The 14,880-nt window shown below is 33.3% G+C and overlaps 1 protein-coding gene across 2 annotated transcripts; it reads left to right on the top strand.

Annotated features, from left to right (window-relative positions):
- The first annotated feature begins 7,350 nt into the window (after positions 1-7,350).
- On the top strand, positions 7,351-11,154 carry LOC148166813 (serine/threonine-protein kinase pelle-like). Of its 2 annotated transcripts, none has more exons than XM_088048456.1 (3): positions 7,351-7,521; positions 7,566-8,167; positions 10,454-11,154. In XM_088048456.1, the coding sequence occupies exons 1-3, from the start codon at positions 7,366-7,368 to the stop codon at positions 11,085-11,087; spliced, it is 1,392 nt and encodes a 463-aa protein (XP_087904582.1). In that variant the 5' UTR covers positions 7,351-7,365; the 3' UTR covers positions 11,088-11,154. The 2 variants fall into 2 exon arrangements, with proteins under 2 accessions (XP_087904582.1, XP_087904583.1); XM_088048457.1 differs by having other exon boundaries at positions 7,352-7,521; positions 7,579-8,167.
- Positions 11,155-14,880: the final 3,726 nt, after the last annotated feature.

Genomic DNA, 14,880 nt, shown 5'->3' on the forward strand with positions numbered 1-14,880 from the left:
TAAAATATTATTTGAATTTTTGTGTATCTTGTCCCCCTAATTTAACCAATTCAAACCCGAAATTAACAACTTCTAGTCATAACTCTTCGCCGCCTCGTTTTCATTTTCCAAAACTGAAGTAAAATCTAAATTGTCAATCTAGAAGTCCGTGATAAGTAACTAAAAACAAAATCCTGTAATAACCTAAGGCAAAACCGTCATTAGTAGCTCATATAATAAGTCAAATTTGATATGGGATTCCCATGAAACGTCACAGTTTTCAACATCTTTTTTTTCAACTTCAGAATCTGTCAATCATGTATGCCGCGCGTCGGAATACGCGAGTCAGAAATCGTCGCGAGCTTGCCGGGCTCTGCGCGGTAGCGTCTGCGCATCCTCTCTAATATTGGCTACGGCTGGCTACGGCGCATCACATGGTCAACTTATGACATTTCGTGGACAAATTAAAAATGACGCGTGTTTGTTGTATTATAAATTGCAATAGCAAAGCTGCTAATGGAAATTTTCAAAGCTTTTTTGAATTTACTGTGGTACGTATTTTTCTTCACACACACATTGCAATTGCCTTATTAGTAGTTCTATTTTCCCGCACTTCTCGCCATCAACTTAACAAGATTTTCCAATTAAAATTTATTTTATTGAAACTAAAATTTTCGTTTCATGTTATAGGAATGTGAACATTTTCGCCTAATTACAGAAAATGAGGGAAATATGTTTAGAAGAGAAGAGTTTATAACACTACGTTATTGCAGAAAATATAATAGCATTCAAAATGAACATGAAAAAACGTTCGATAAAATTTGATGACAAGGAAAAATTTCAAGTTTCTATTTATCAAGACTGCAACTGTGTTGTGCCAAATTTTTGGCTACGCCTATGTGACAAAATAAGTACCTTACGGCTATCGAATTATTAAAAAAAATGTTATCAATGTTTTACCCGTTTTTAGGAGTTAGTTACCTAGAATTTTGAATATTTCTTCAATGACCTATTTGTGATGATAATTCATTTTCAAATAATTTATATTAATGTTGACGCCAGTTTTTTGAACAACATATGGAAGAAGATATTCCTCAACATTCGCGGGTTTCATTTGCGAATTCAACGTTCGAGACCCCCCTGAAACGGTAAATAACATCTTGGGACGCAAATGCTTCTAAGACTTAACTAAGAATCTAAACTTCACTTCCTCGATACCATAAAAGTTTAATAAAACATTAAATTGAAATTCATTAAAATCTTATTATTATGAGCATGTCATACGGCTTTTATGTGTTTTTGGAACAATTCTATGAAATGTTGACCAAAGTCAAGTTCGTAATAAAGGGAAAAAATAGTCCTTTTCCTAATCATTTCTCATCAGAACCATCACTGTCATCATTAGTGTTTATGATGAGTTCTGGAAAGTCATTTCGACTTAGGAAATTGTTTTCCACGTGAACTGTGTGGTCAATACAATTGGACCAAAGAATACCGTCAATTTTTTGAGCCTCTCCGCGAATCAAATTGACGACAAAATTAGTCAAATTTGGCGTTAAATTACCCTTCCTAACTCTGTGTTTGAGTTGGCTCCACACCAACTCGATGGGATTTAGCACACAGTGGTATGGTGAAAGTCGCAAAAACCTGGTGTCCACAGTTTTCAGCAAAGTTGTCAATTGCATATGATTTGGACTTATCCACGTCACTTTGTGTAATTAATGCAACCAAATTCTTTTTTGTCTGCTTTAGACCTTCGGGAATGGGAATGTTCTCTTCCTGGACGAATTTCAATAAGGCATCCTTTTTTGAAGATTTAATTGGGATTTTTCGGTATTGTCTGGAGTGGTACGAAGCGTTATCCAGAACAATTACAGAGTTCAGTGTTAATTCTGGAGGAAGCCGATTCTTGAACCAATCCTCGAAAATTTGATTGTTCATATCATCGTGGTAATCGGCGCTGCTGTCCTTTATGTTATTGGTCGCTAAAATAAATGAATTAGGAATAAATCCATTTTTATTACCTGCTGCCAAGAGGACGATCCTCTTTCCTCTATTTGGTGGCGTTTCAAAATCGTCTTTATACATATTATCACTCCAAATAGATTGTTTACAAAAACCTTTTAGTTTAACAACATTTTAATGTTCCACTTAAAGTCCCCACTTTTTCTAAGAATTAAAGAATTAAGAACAAATAGGTAAACAGAGTTCTTACAAAAGATTCTGGAAAGTACCTATTTGTGGATTAATTAAACAGCAAAATTGGATTGCGATAGAAAACTAATTTTGCGTATGAGAAAACAATGAGAAGGAAACGAATGTTTATAATTCATTTCACAAATTCAGAAGTATTATGTTGATATTACATTTTGAATTACTTACATGTATTTGTGTTAGGATTCGAAAATTCTTTATAATTGTGTGAAATACACGTTCCAACATTAAAATGATGAAATTTTTTCGTTCTCATTGTAAAATTTTAAAAACTTGATAGCAGTCGATTTTTTTAACTTCTTTAAAATTTAAATTAATAAACAAAAATTAAAAGCTTATCAACCTCATTAAAAAAAACACGGTGAAGGGATCAACAATCACCTTGAGCCTCCACGCTAATACCTGGAAGAGGCACGGGTCCACATTTTTCTACCTACTTGGAGATGTCGTAAATTTTAATTTTCGGACACAATAGCCTGTTTACACCCTCCACATTATGAGCGCAATAAGATAATATTCGACTCTAAAAGTCAGGTACGCCATGGTAAAATCTGCCCACTATACATACCAAAAGGACATCCTTACCTAATAACCTTCACGTTCTTTTTGTTACGTCAATTTTTAACATAAGTAGTTAAAAAAAACATAGAAAAGAGATTGTTTTTCTATTTTACTTATGATTTTAATGTTATGGAATGGTTATCAATATTTAAAACACATATAAAATACTAAAATTTCAAAAAATTATATGCAAATCATAACTTATTTAGCCGCCAACTTTAATACGATTTTTTTACTTTTCATTACAAAATTCGATTTTATTACAGTAATTTGAAATTGATTCTATTTGATAATGTAAACACATTTAAATATTTTGGAAACAAAAATGTTTAAAACTTACAAAGTCATAAAATTTTACTTTTAAAATTAAATATAAAATTTGGTGGTGACTTGCTGTTAACGGCATATGTTTTTTCAAAAGGTGGGTTACCTATAGAACATAACAGTTTTTTTGCTACTAAAATTTTGTCACGCAGTGTTTTAATTGATAATAAATTTAAATAAATTAGATTTAGATATTAGTTCATCTTGTCATTTCTTGTGTTTCAACGCATCCGCGGATATTTAATAAAATCAATTCTATCAAATTTTACAACGGATATTTGGATACTTCCGAATAACACAAAATATTACAGGTAGGTAAAGAATACATATGTTCTAGAGCTACAATTTTTTTTATAAAATTGAAAAAACACTCGATCACAATTTTTTTTTCGATAAATCGCTTTTGCCATAGGTATTTTTATCCATGGCAACATAGAAGGTGGTGTGCGGTTGGGTGTTTATAATCTAAAAATTAGATGTAGAAGTTGTTTTTAATAAAAAAAGATCCAAGATTGTAGAAAAAATATTGTGTGTATTTCGAGCGCAAATTCAAATTGCCGTTTTCGAGAGGTTGCCACGCAACTTTAGTCTTTTTGTCTCTTTCAATCGGCAATGTAATTTTTACGCTCTTAATACACAAATAGCTAGTAAAATTTGTGTAGTTGTACTTTTGCCATCAGCTACTTGTATTAACGTGTCTTTAACAATAATTTGTTTTTACTTTTTATACGTGGACGTCAAAAAACTATACATTTTATAAGCATCACAAAAAAATAAAAAATAATATATCTTGACATAACTAAATATTTCAAAAACTGAAAACAAATGTCCACCTCAATGAATGTTTTCATCATTTTGGAAAAGTTTAAAAAGTTGCTAAAGTAGCACAATTTGAGATATGTATACAGAAATCATTGAAAATGTAAAATCATGTTTTGGGTAATTATTGTAACAAAGTTGGGAAAATTGCTAAAACACAGAAGTAACAATATAGAGCTATGTTGGTATCTAAAAATCAAATAGTTACGGGAGCGCTAAAAAGCTTTCAATCGTCTAATTTTTTTATTTTAACCTGACGGTCATGTATGGGAGACAACTCGGTGCTGACCTTTTTGGTCTTATGGCTACTTGAGAAAACATTCCACCCTGCTTGCGGCAAAGGACCAAATGGTCAAAGTTGCAATAAAATGCATAACAATCAATGTATGAAATGCAATTAATCCGTTGTCCTGTATACAATAGACTGTTTAAATGCAATGTTGTAATGCAAGTTGTTAATTGAGGTTTGCTTCAAGAGTCAAAAGCGAATTTTTTGTCAATAAAGATGAGTTTGATTGCACTAAATCTAAACTCAAAATTCCACACTCAACTGAGAAAAAAAAAGGTTTTGAACAGTGACTTTTTAGTTAGATTAACGATTAAAAATCTCTTGCAATCGTTAATCTAATTATTAAAATGTCGACAAAATGTATTAAAATTTATTTTTAGAAATCTTGCATGAGGGTTAAAATGTTTTTATATTCAGATGCGGCAGTCTGCAATTCTTGGTAGGAAATAGGTATAAATTCGGGGTCCCAATGGTCAATCGCCGGTCGGTCGAGCTGTAGTCGTCGCACCGTGATTAGGATTAGAGACCCCCTGTTGTGAGGGGCTGTAAATCATGGGAACAGTGAAGTGTTGGTTGTCGACTTTTAGAAAATTGAGAATCATTTTTACATTACATTTTATTTTTTTCGAAACAAACTATTCATGTGGGGAAAATATCAAGGAGTTTCCCGGATGTAGAATCAAATTACTCATCTATCGAGTCGTAGTTCAAGCAAAAATTCCTAAAACTGCGCCCGTAAAACGACATGGCGTTTTTTCTGTTTTTATTTTTTTTAAATAAATTTATAAGAAATATTTGAAAATCAAAGAGTTTCCCGGGTACATTTCGGTGTTATCTCCACGTACAAAAAAATCAAAACTCCAACTCTTAATTTGTGGCCGTAAAAAGTAATGGCGTTTTCCGCTATTTCCTATGCACTTCGGCCGGGGTAGGACAGAGCCTTAAGCCAAAAAATTATAATTATGCAAAAACTTTTTTTCTAAGTAGGATACCTTTATCCACTTGTGTCTTCAATCCTACGAATTGTACATGAAAATTCCCTCTCAAACAAGCTAATCATTACCTGCAACCGGTGGATTTGACACGATTCCAAAAAAGACTTTTTGCTTTCAAAAATGCCGAAGCGAACAATATAATTCCAATTTCAAGAAAATATTGTAAATCCCTAAACTTCAAATCATTCAAAAGCAATTAAAAAAGGATTTCGCTTTCTTAGTATACCTACTTTAAAAAAGACTTTTAGATGGTGATAGCTCCACTACTTTATCCCATTACTGGTTATGAAAAATGTTAGGACGACTTCCAAAAGAGTTTTGAGTCAGAGTAATCAGATGAAGTTTTTGAAATAGAAAATTTACCCAAAAATGGTCTAGTGCGGTTACGGCTTTGACTTTTTAAATCGTTTACAGCCACCTTAACGCAAACCCCCATAAACATAATAACCCTGAAGTAGTTGGGTTTTATCTGCCTTGAAATGAACAGTAATAAATATTTTTACCTAGCTGGTCAGTCTTACAAATCGAAACAATGAAGTTCCTCAAAATATCTAGCGTTTATCATTCTGATAGTGCAGTTATTAGAAATTCTACAATTACAATTATTATTAGTCGTACGAATACAGCGGGAGAAATTCTTAACATAATTCTTTTTTGAGTAAATCATTATCGACAATGGAATGGATTTTTTATTATCGTTAACTTTTGAAACTACATATCTGATTTTGGACGTCTAGTTTATTACTATACTGAATTTAATTGACCTATAATAATCAAGACACTACATTCAAAACACGTCTAGGATGACGGGGAGTTTCTATGTTTTTTTTGGCATTTTTGATCTTTGGCCCTCATAACCTGCAAGCAAGGGCTAATGAGAGTATAAAATTTTTCTTGGAAGGTGGATGAAAATGGATGGCATAATCTGATTATCCCAGGTATATAAACTCACCAAGGCGCCAAGTTTCTGGAACTTTTCAGTGTCTTTTATCATGTCGGTTTAAAGTTAAAGTAAAAGGGCAAATGGTGGGGGTGAGCATTCACTTTACTGCATCCACTTTTGAAAATAATCAGTCTCTAGTAGAATTCAGCTTCGCCAACGTGTGTCTTTCTGTTTTTTCTGTGTATTCTTTGGTTCCTGAGTTTCGAGTTCGAGTTTCAAACAGTCTTTCTCAAGACTAACAATAGAAGATCCTTATTTTCATAAAGGTATGTTATATATATTTTACGAGGTGGGCCAACGAAAACGAAAGGCCTCTGTTGCGTTATTATATAAAATCTGGGGTGTGATTTTGTTTCTCGATCGAAACAATAAATGTCATTGCGTGGCTTTTAAACTTTTGTTTGCATTTATTCTTTGTTTATAAGCTTATCAAATGCTCAAAAGTTTACAATTACCTTAATTTTAAGAATTTTAACTCAGAATTACGATTTTGAATTTCTATTTTGACATAAATTTCGAGGTTATGTCTCCAAAATTTATCACTTCATTCAGAGCTATCGAGAAAATATCACTTTTTACCACTGGAATTTTACTCTGAATTTGAACAAAATACAGTTCAAACAGTGCACGTTCAGATCAATGCATCTTTTTGGGCAAGAATGCAAAATGGTTGCCTAAAAGTTCAATTCAGAAAAATAGACGATTTGTTTACAAACATGTTTACTAGTCAACAAAACACCCACATGAGGTATAGAAATCTTTTATTATTCACCTTTTATCAAATAAGACTTAAATTTGCGTGCGCAGCCGTTTTTATAATTGACCAAAACTAACAAAATTCTTACAACTGAAAATAATAAAATATTTTGTGCGCCTCCGTCATTTTTCATGCGATTTGTGATACTCATTTGCGGCAAGAAAATCACCTTTTGAATGTCTAGGCAGTCAAACGTGACATTTCGAATAGTTGGTTTTATTTTGCAAGTTGGCATCGCTGTATAAATATCAATTGTGTCAATTTGTGTGCCGATTTGGAGGCCAATGACCTTCGAAAATAATAAAGGTAGATAAATTAAGCAAAGATACCACAAAAATTTGCTGAAACATATTTGAATTTAAATCAATCTGCAATCGTTTGATTTAAATGGGGTGCTACCAACCTATTTTCCAGCTAATGAAATTCACCTAAATGACGGAATGACGTTAGTGGTCACACTACCATAAGACCATTTTCTAGCGTAATGAAACAAATAACTATTCTCTTCCAGGTTCCAAAAATGCGTATTAGCGACCTGCCCTACGACGAAAGACGCACAATTTGCACCATTTTGGAATCCGAGAACTGTTTTCACGAATTGGGTTCCAAATACATGCAGTTTGAAGTCCCAACACTACAGGTAAAGCCCTCAAAACACTCTCCATCTACAATTGTTTCCCTTAGGCTATTCTTTTAGAATGTAACAAGTCCAGGCGCACCCCCATAGACACCCTTTTGAGCGAATGGAATACTTTCGGACACACAGTCCTAGAGCTGTTTATTCTCCTTTATAAAATAAAACAGTTTGAAGCCATGAAGGTACTAAAACCATTCGTTGATCGAAAGTTTCATCAGTACATTAAGGATGTTACGCAACCCCCTCAATCGGTAAAAATTTTAAATGGGGCTCCACATGACACTATCCAAACTCGTGATGAAAATGTCACCACTGACCAGAACGATTTGGTTAATACGAGGTCGGCTTTCCGGGGACTTGTGGGAGGTTCCGATACTTCCATAATGATGGAGTCTGCAGGGCTGATTCCACAGATCCCTTATGAGGAGTTGCAAAGATCTACGAATAATTGGGACAACGCGAATATCCTGGGGAAAGGAGGATTCGGGATTGTCTTCAGGGGGACGTGGAAGTTCACGCAGGTGGCCATAAAGAGGCTTGAGAAGAAGGAAGACACTCCCAAGTCGACTTGCGAGCAGATTGTGCAGTCCAACACTGAGCTGCACTGTTTGAATGCTTATCGGCATGATAACATTTTACCACTATATGGGTGAGTGGATACTTACAGTTTATCCAACGCTCTAGTGCGGTTATGGCTTTGACTTTTTAAGCCGTTTGTAGCCACCTAACCGCAAACCCCCATAATAATAATAGCCCTCGAGTGGTTGGGTTTTATATCTGGCTTGAAATGAACCGCAATAAATATTCTCAGTCCCTTTTCAAATATGCAATTTAAAAGCGAATTGCGAGTTATTGATGACTATTTATTTCAAATCGTGCGTAATAGTCGTAATTTTTTATCCAAAAATATTTTTTGGGCATATTGTTACGCTTGGTTCCTTATGCTTCTAAGAAAAATTAGATTATCTGAACCTAAGTCCCACTTAGTAAGAGAAATTTTCAAAAAAAAAACAACGTTTTTATAAAAAAAAACTTAATACGTTATTAGAAATAATGGCTAATGAAGATATATTAATTAACCCAAATTTAGCAACTTCTAATAATTAATTCAACCTTAAATAAAACTCCCACAAATTTCGTTCTTGTGGCACCAAAAATGTCGAAATTAAAGCGCACTCAAGTTTTTTTTGTAATTTTTTTAGCTGCTCGAAATAAAAATTTCTACAAATTCTCTTTTTCGGTCTAAATTTTTCTAAATCGACACTCTTAGTAAGACAGTCGAAAGTGATAATCTCCACAAATGTCGTTAAAATCGTATAAAAAATAAAGAAATTACAAAATCTTAAAAAAAAAATGGTGGATTTTTTTTGGTCTTACAACAAAAATTTCTAAAATATCGACTTTTTGATCTAAATTTTTGCAAATTAGTGATATTACTAAAACAAACAAAAGAAACAATATGCATAAATTTCGTCCTTGTCGCAGTAAAAGTAACGAAATTACAGTGTTGAAGAAAATTGACATTTTTACAGTTGTCCAAATAAAAATTTCTAAATATTCTCCGTTTTGCTCCAAATTTTTCTAAATTGGTTCACTTAATAAGACAGTCAAGACCTATAAAGTCCACAAATTTGGTTATAGTAGCATTAAAAATGAAGAACTTACAGATCGTTAAAAATTTTTGGTCAGAAAACAAAAATTTTTCTTGGCTCCTCGAAATCAAAATTTCTAAAAATTCTGTTTTTCGGTCTAAATTTTTCTAATTCGACACTCTTAATAGGACAGCCGAGAGTGATAATCTCCACAAATTTCGTTAAAATCACATAAAAAACTAAGAAATTTTAGGATTAAAAAAAATTGGTGCCATCTTTTTTGATCTAAATTTTTGCAAATTAGTGATATTACTAAAACAAACAAAAGAAACAACATGCATAAATTTCGTCCTTGTCGCACTAAAAGTAACGAAATTACAGTGTTGAAAAAAATTGACATTTTCACTGTTGTACAAATCAAAATTTCAAAAAATTCTCTTTTTTGGTCTAAATTTTTCTAAATCGACGCTCTTAATAAGGCAGTCGAGAGTGATAATCGACACAAATTCCGTTAAAATCGCATAAAAAATAAAGAAATTATAGGATTAAAAAAATTGGTGGCATTTTTTTGAAAATTTGTAAAAATTAGACTTTTTGATCTAAATTTTTGCAAATTAGTGATATTACTAAAACAAACGAAAGAAACGACATGCATAAATTTCGTTCCTCTCGCACTAGAAATAACGAAATTACAGTGTTTAAAATATTGACATTTTCAGTTGTCCAAATAAAAATTTCTAAATATACTCCTTTTTGGTTTACATTTTTCTAAATTGGTATTATTAATAAGACAGTCAAGACTTATAAACTCCACAAATTTCCAAATGTTCCAATACAAGTATTTGTTTCTTTAATATCCCCAATTAATATAATTGCGTTTATCATCAATTTGAGTAAGTTTGGGTCAGTTGAGTAACAAAATCACCTCGAAATGTAGGCCTGTAAGTAATTGGTTTGTAAGACTGACCAGTTGGGAAAAATTATTTATTAGATGAGACCCAACCGTTTGAGCGTTATTTTGTTTATGGGGGTTTGCGGTAAGGTGGCTACAAACGATTTAAAAAGTCACAGCCATTACCGCACTAGAGCGTTTGTTAAACTGTAAAAGCGTTATTTTTGAAGTTTTCCGCTACCTTCGATAAGCCACTTTGTCTTGCGATTCAAAATCTGTCTTAACTTTCGCGATTTAGTATTTGTTCCTACATAAATCTCTCAATTTCTAGAGTTTCCGCCATGTTCAATCCATCATTTTGTCTTGGACTCTCTTCCTGTTTGTTCCGCGAATTAGTCAATTAGTCCTACACGAAGTGTTTCCACCATTTTAAATGAAACAATTTTTTCAGGTTTAGCGTCGGCGGCCCTCAGCCGTGCCTCGTCTACCAATACATGTCAGGGGGCTCCCTGGAGTCCCGCCTCCACATCCGAAACCCCTCCTCCGTCCTGCCATGGCCCACCCGTCTCAAAATCGCCACCGGAACGGCCCGTGGCCTCCAATTCCTCCACACAATTCGCGGAAAGCCTTTGGTCCACGGTGATATCAAATCAGCCAACATTCTTTTGGACTCCAATGACTCTCCTCGGATCGGCGATTTCGGGTTAGCTCGAGAGGGTCCTTCCCAGGACTACGTGAAGATTACGACAGTTCACGGGACTAGACCGTATCTTCCCGATGAATTCATGCGGTACAAAAAATTTTCCGCTAAAGTTGATACTTATAGTTTTGGGGTTGTTCTGCTTGAATTGGCTACGGGGGCGAGTGCTTTTTCAAGGACACGGAAAAGGGAGGATCGGTTTTTAAGAGATTATGTTGTAAATTATGGAGAAGGACAAATTCTGGAGTTGAAGGATCCGAGAGCTCCAGGAGGTGAGGAGTATTTTAACAAAATTATTAATATAGGGAAGGGGTGTGTGCATTCGTTGGCGAAGAACCGGCCGGATATGGTCAATGTGTTAATAATGTTGGAACGAATTTATTAAAAAACAGATTGTGTGATCAAATTTTTCGATGTTTTTGTATTCAGAGTTTATATTTTTATATTTTAAATAAAATATTATTTGAATTTTTGTGTATCTTGTCCCCCTAATTTAACCAATTCAAACCCGAAATTAACAACTTCTAGTCATAACTCTTCGCCGCCTCGTTTTCATTTTCCAAAACTGAAGTAAAATCTAAATTGTCAATCTAGAAGTCCGTGATAAGTAACTAAAAACAAAATCCTGTAATAACCTAAGGCAAAACCGTCATTAGTAGCTCATATAATAAGTCAAATTTGATATGGGATTCCCATGAAACGTCACAGTTTTCAACATCTTTTTTTTCAACTTCAGAATCTGTCAATCATGTATGCCGCGCGTCGGAATACGCGAGTCAGAAATCGTCGCGAGCTTGCCGGGCTCTGCGCGGTAGCGTCTGCGCATCCTCTCTAATATTGGCTACGGCTGGCTACGGCGCATCACATGGTCAACTTATGACATTTCGTGGACAAATTAAAAATGACGCGTGTTTGTTGTATTATAAATTGCAATAGCAAAGCTGCTAATGGAAATTTTCAAAGCTTTTTTGAATTTACTGTGGTACGTATTTTTCTTCACACACACATTGCAATTGCCTTATTAGTAGTTCTATTTTCCCGCACTTCTCGCCATCAACTTAACAAGATTTTCCAATTAAAATTTATTTTATTGAAACTAAAATTTTCGTTTCATGTTATAGGAATGTGAACATTTTCGCCTAATTACAGAAAATGAGGGAAATATGTTTAGAAGAGAAGAGTTTATAACACTACGTTATTGCAGAAAATATAATAGCATTCAAAATGAACATGAAAAAACGTTCGATAAAATTTGATGACAAGGAAAAATTTCAAGTTTCTATTTATCAAGACTGCAACTGTGTTGTGCCAAATTTTTGGCTACGCCTATGTGACAAAATAAGTACCTTACGGCTATCGAATTATTAAAAAAAATGTTATCAATGTTTTACCCGTTTTTAGGAGTTAGTTACCTAGAATTTTGAATATTTCTTCAATGACCTATTTGTGATGATAATTCATTTTCAAATAATTTATATTAATGTTGACGCCAGTTTTTTGAACAACATATGGAAGAAGATATTCCTCAACATTCGCGGGTTTCATTTGCGAATTCAACGTTCGAGACCCCCCTGAAACGGTAAATAACATCTTGGGACGCAAATGCTTCTAAGACTTAACTAAGAATCTAAACTTCACTTCCTCGATACCATAAAAGTTTAATAAAACATTAAATTGAAATTCATTAAAATCTTATTATTATGAGCATGTCATACGGCTTTTATGTGTTTTTGGAACAATTCTATGAAATGTTGACCAAAGTCAAGTTCGTAATAAAGGGAAAAAATAGTCCTTTTCCTAATCATTTCTCATCAGAACCATCACTGTCATCATTAGTGTTTATGATGAGTTCTGGAAAGTCATTTCGACTTAGGAAATTGTTTTCCACGTGAACTGTGTGGTCAATACAATTGGACCAAAGAATACCGTCAATTTTTTGAGCCTCTCCGCGAATCAAATTGACGACAAAATTAGTCAAATTTGGCGTTAAATTACCCTTCCTAACTCTGTGTTTGAGTTGGCTCCACACCAACTCGATGGGATTTAGCACACAGTGGTATGGTGAAAGTCGCAAAAACCTGGTGTCCACAGTTTTCAGCAAAGTTGTCAATTGCATATGATTTGGACTTATCCACGTCACTTTGTGTAATTAATGCAACCAAATTCTTTTTTGTCTGCTTTAGACCTTCGGGAATGGGAATGTTCTCTTCCTGGACGAATTTCAATAAGGCATCCTTTTTTGAAGATTTAATTGGGATTTTTCGGTATTGTCTGGAGTGGTACGAAGCGTTATCCAGAACAATTACAGAGTTCAGTGTTAATTCTGGAGGAAGCCGATTCTTGAACCAATCCTCGAAAATTTGATTGTTCATATCATCGTGGTAATCGGCGCTGCTGTCCTATATGTTATTGGTCGCTAAAATAAATGAATTAGGAATAAATCCATTTTTATTACCTGCTGCCAAGAGGACGATCCTCTTTCCTCTATTTGGTGGCGTTTCAAAATCGTCTTTATACATATTATCACTCCAAATAGATTGTTTACAAAAACCTTTTAGTTTAACAACATTTTAATGTTCCACTTAAAGTCCCCACTTTTTCTAAGAATTAAAGAATTAAGAACAAATAGGTAAACAGAGTTCTTACAAAAGATTCTGGAAAGTACCTATTTGTGGATTAATTAAACAGCAAAATTGGATTGCGATAGAAAACTAATTTTGCGTATGAGAAAACAATGAGAAGGAAACGAATGTTTATAATTCATTTCACAAATTCAGAAGTATTATGTTGATATTACATTTTGAATTACTTACATGTATTTGTGTTAGGATTCGAAAATTCTTTATAATTGTGTGAAATACACGTTCCAACATTAAAATGATGAAATTTTTTCGTTCTCATTGTAAAATTTTAAAAACTTGATAGCAGTCGATTTTTTTAACTTCTTTAAAATTTAAATTAATAAACAAAAATTAAAAGCTTATCAACCTCATTAAAAAAAACACGGTGAAGGGATCAACAATCACCTTGAGCCTCCACGCTAATACCTGGAAGAGGCACGGGTCCACATTTTTCTACCTACTTGGAGATGTCGTAAATTTTAATTTTCGGACACAATAGCCTGTTTACACCCTCCACATTATGAGCGCAATAAGATAATATTCGACTCTAAAAGTCAGGTACGCCATGGTAAAATCTGCCCACTATACATACCAAAAGGACATCCTTACCTAATAACCTTCACGTTCTTTTTGTTACGTCAATTTTTAACATAAGTAGTTAAAAAAAACATAGAAAAGAGATTGTTTTTCTATTTTACTTATGATTTTAATGTTATGGAATGGTTATCAATATTTAAAACACATATAAAATACTAAAATTTCAAAAAATTATATGCAAATCATAACTTATTTAGCCGCCAACTTTAATACGATTTTTTTACTTTTCATTACAAAATTCGATTTTATTACAGTAATTTGAAATTGATTCTATTTGATAATGTAAACACATTTAAATATTTTGGAAACAAAAATGTTTAAAACTTACAAAGTCATAAAATTTTACTTTTAAAATTAAATATAAAATTTGGTGGTGACTTGCTGTTAACGGCATATGTTTTTTCAAAAGGTGGGTTACCTATAGAACATAACAGTTTTTTTGCTACTAAAATTTTGTCACGCAGTGTTTTAATTGATAATAAATTTAAATAAATTAGATTTAGATATTAGTTCATCTTGTCATTTCTTGTGTTTCAACGCATCCGCGGATATTTAATAAAATCAATTCTATCAAATTTTACAACGGATATTTGGATACTTCCGAATAACACAAAATATTACAGGTAGGTAAAGAATACATATGTTCTAGAGCTACAATTTTTTTTATAAAATTGAAAAAACACTCGATCACAATTTTTTTTTCGATAAATCGCTTTTGCCATAGGTATTTTTATCCATGGCAACATAGAAGGTGGTGTGCGGTTGGGTGTTTATAATCTAAAAATTAGATGTAGAAGTTGTTTTTAATAAAAAAAGATCCAAGATTGTAGAAAAAATATTGTGTGTATTTCGAGCGCAAATTCAAATTGCCGTTTTCGAGAGGTTGCCACGCAACTTTAGTCTTTTTGTCTCTTTCAATCGGCAATGTAATTTTTACGCTCTTAATACACAAATAGCTAG

This window comes from Gnatocerus cornutus, unplaced genomic scaffold (genome assembly GCF_029298725.1).
Source record: "Gnatocerus cornutus isolate USDA-ARS CGAHR unplaced genomic scaffold, icGnaCorn1.1 Chromosome13, whole genome shotgun sequence".
NCBI classification, from domain to species: Eukaryota; Metazoa; Arthropoda; class Insecta; order Coleoptera; family Tenebrionidae; genus Gnatocerus; species Gnatocerus cornutus.

Excerpts from the sequence above, each read along its gene's own strand:
- LOC148166813 (XM_088048456.1), top strand. The coding sequence starts at position 7,366 with ATGAAACAAATAACTATTCTCTTCCAGGTTCCAAAAATGCGTATTAGC. Across the intron at positions 7,522-7,565 it reads TTGAAGTCCCAACACTACAG|GCTATTCTTTTAGAATGTAA; the intron begins GTAAAGCCCTCA and ends TGTTTCCCTTAG. Across the intron at positions 8,168-10,453 it reads AACATTTTACCACTATATGG|GTTTAGCGTCGGCGGCCCTC; the intron begins GTGAGTGGATAC and ends CAATTTTTTCAG.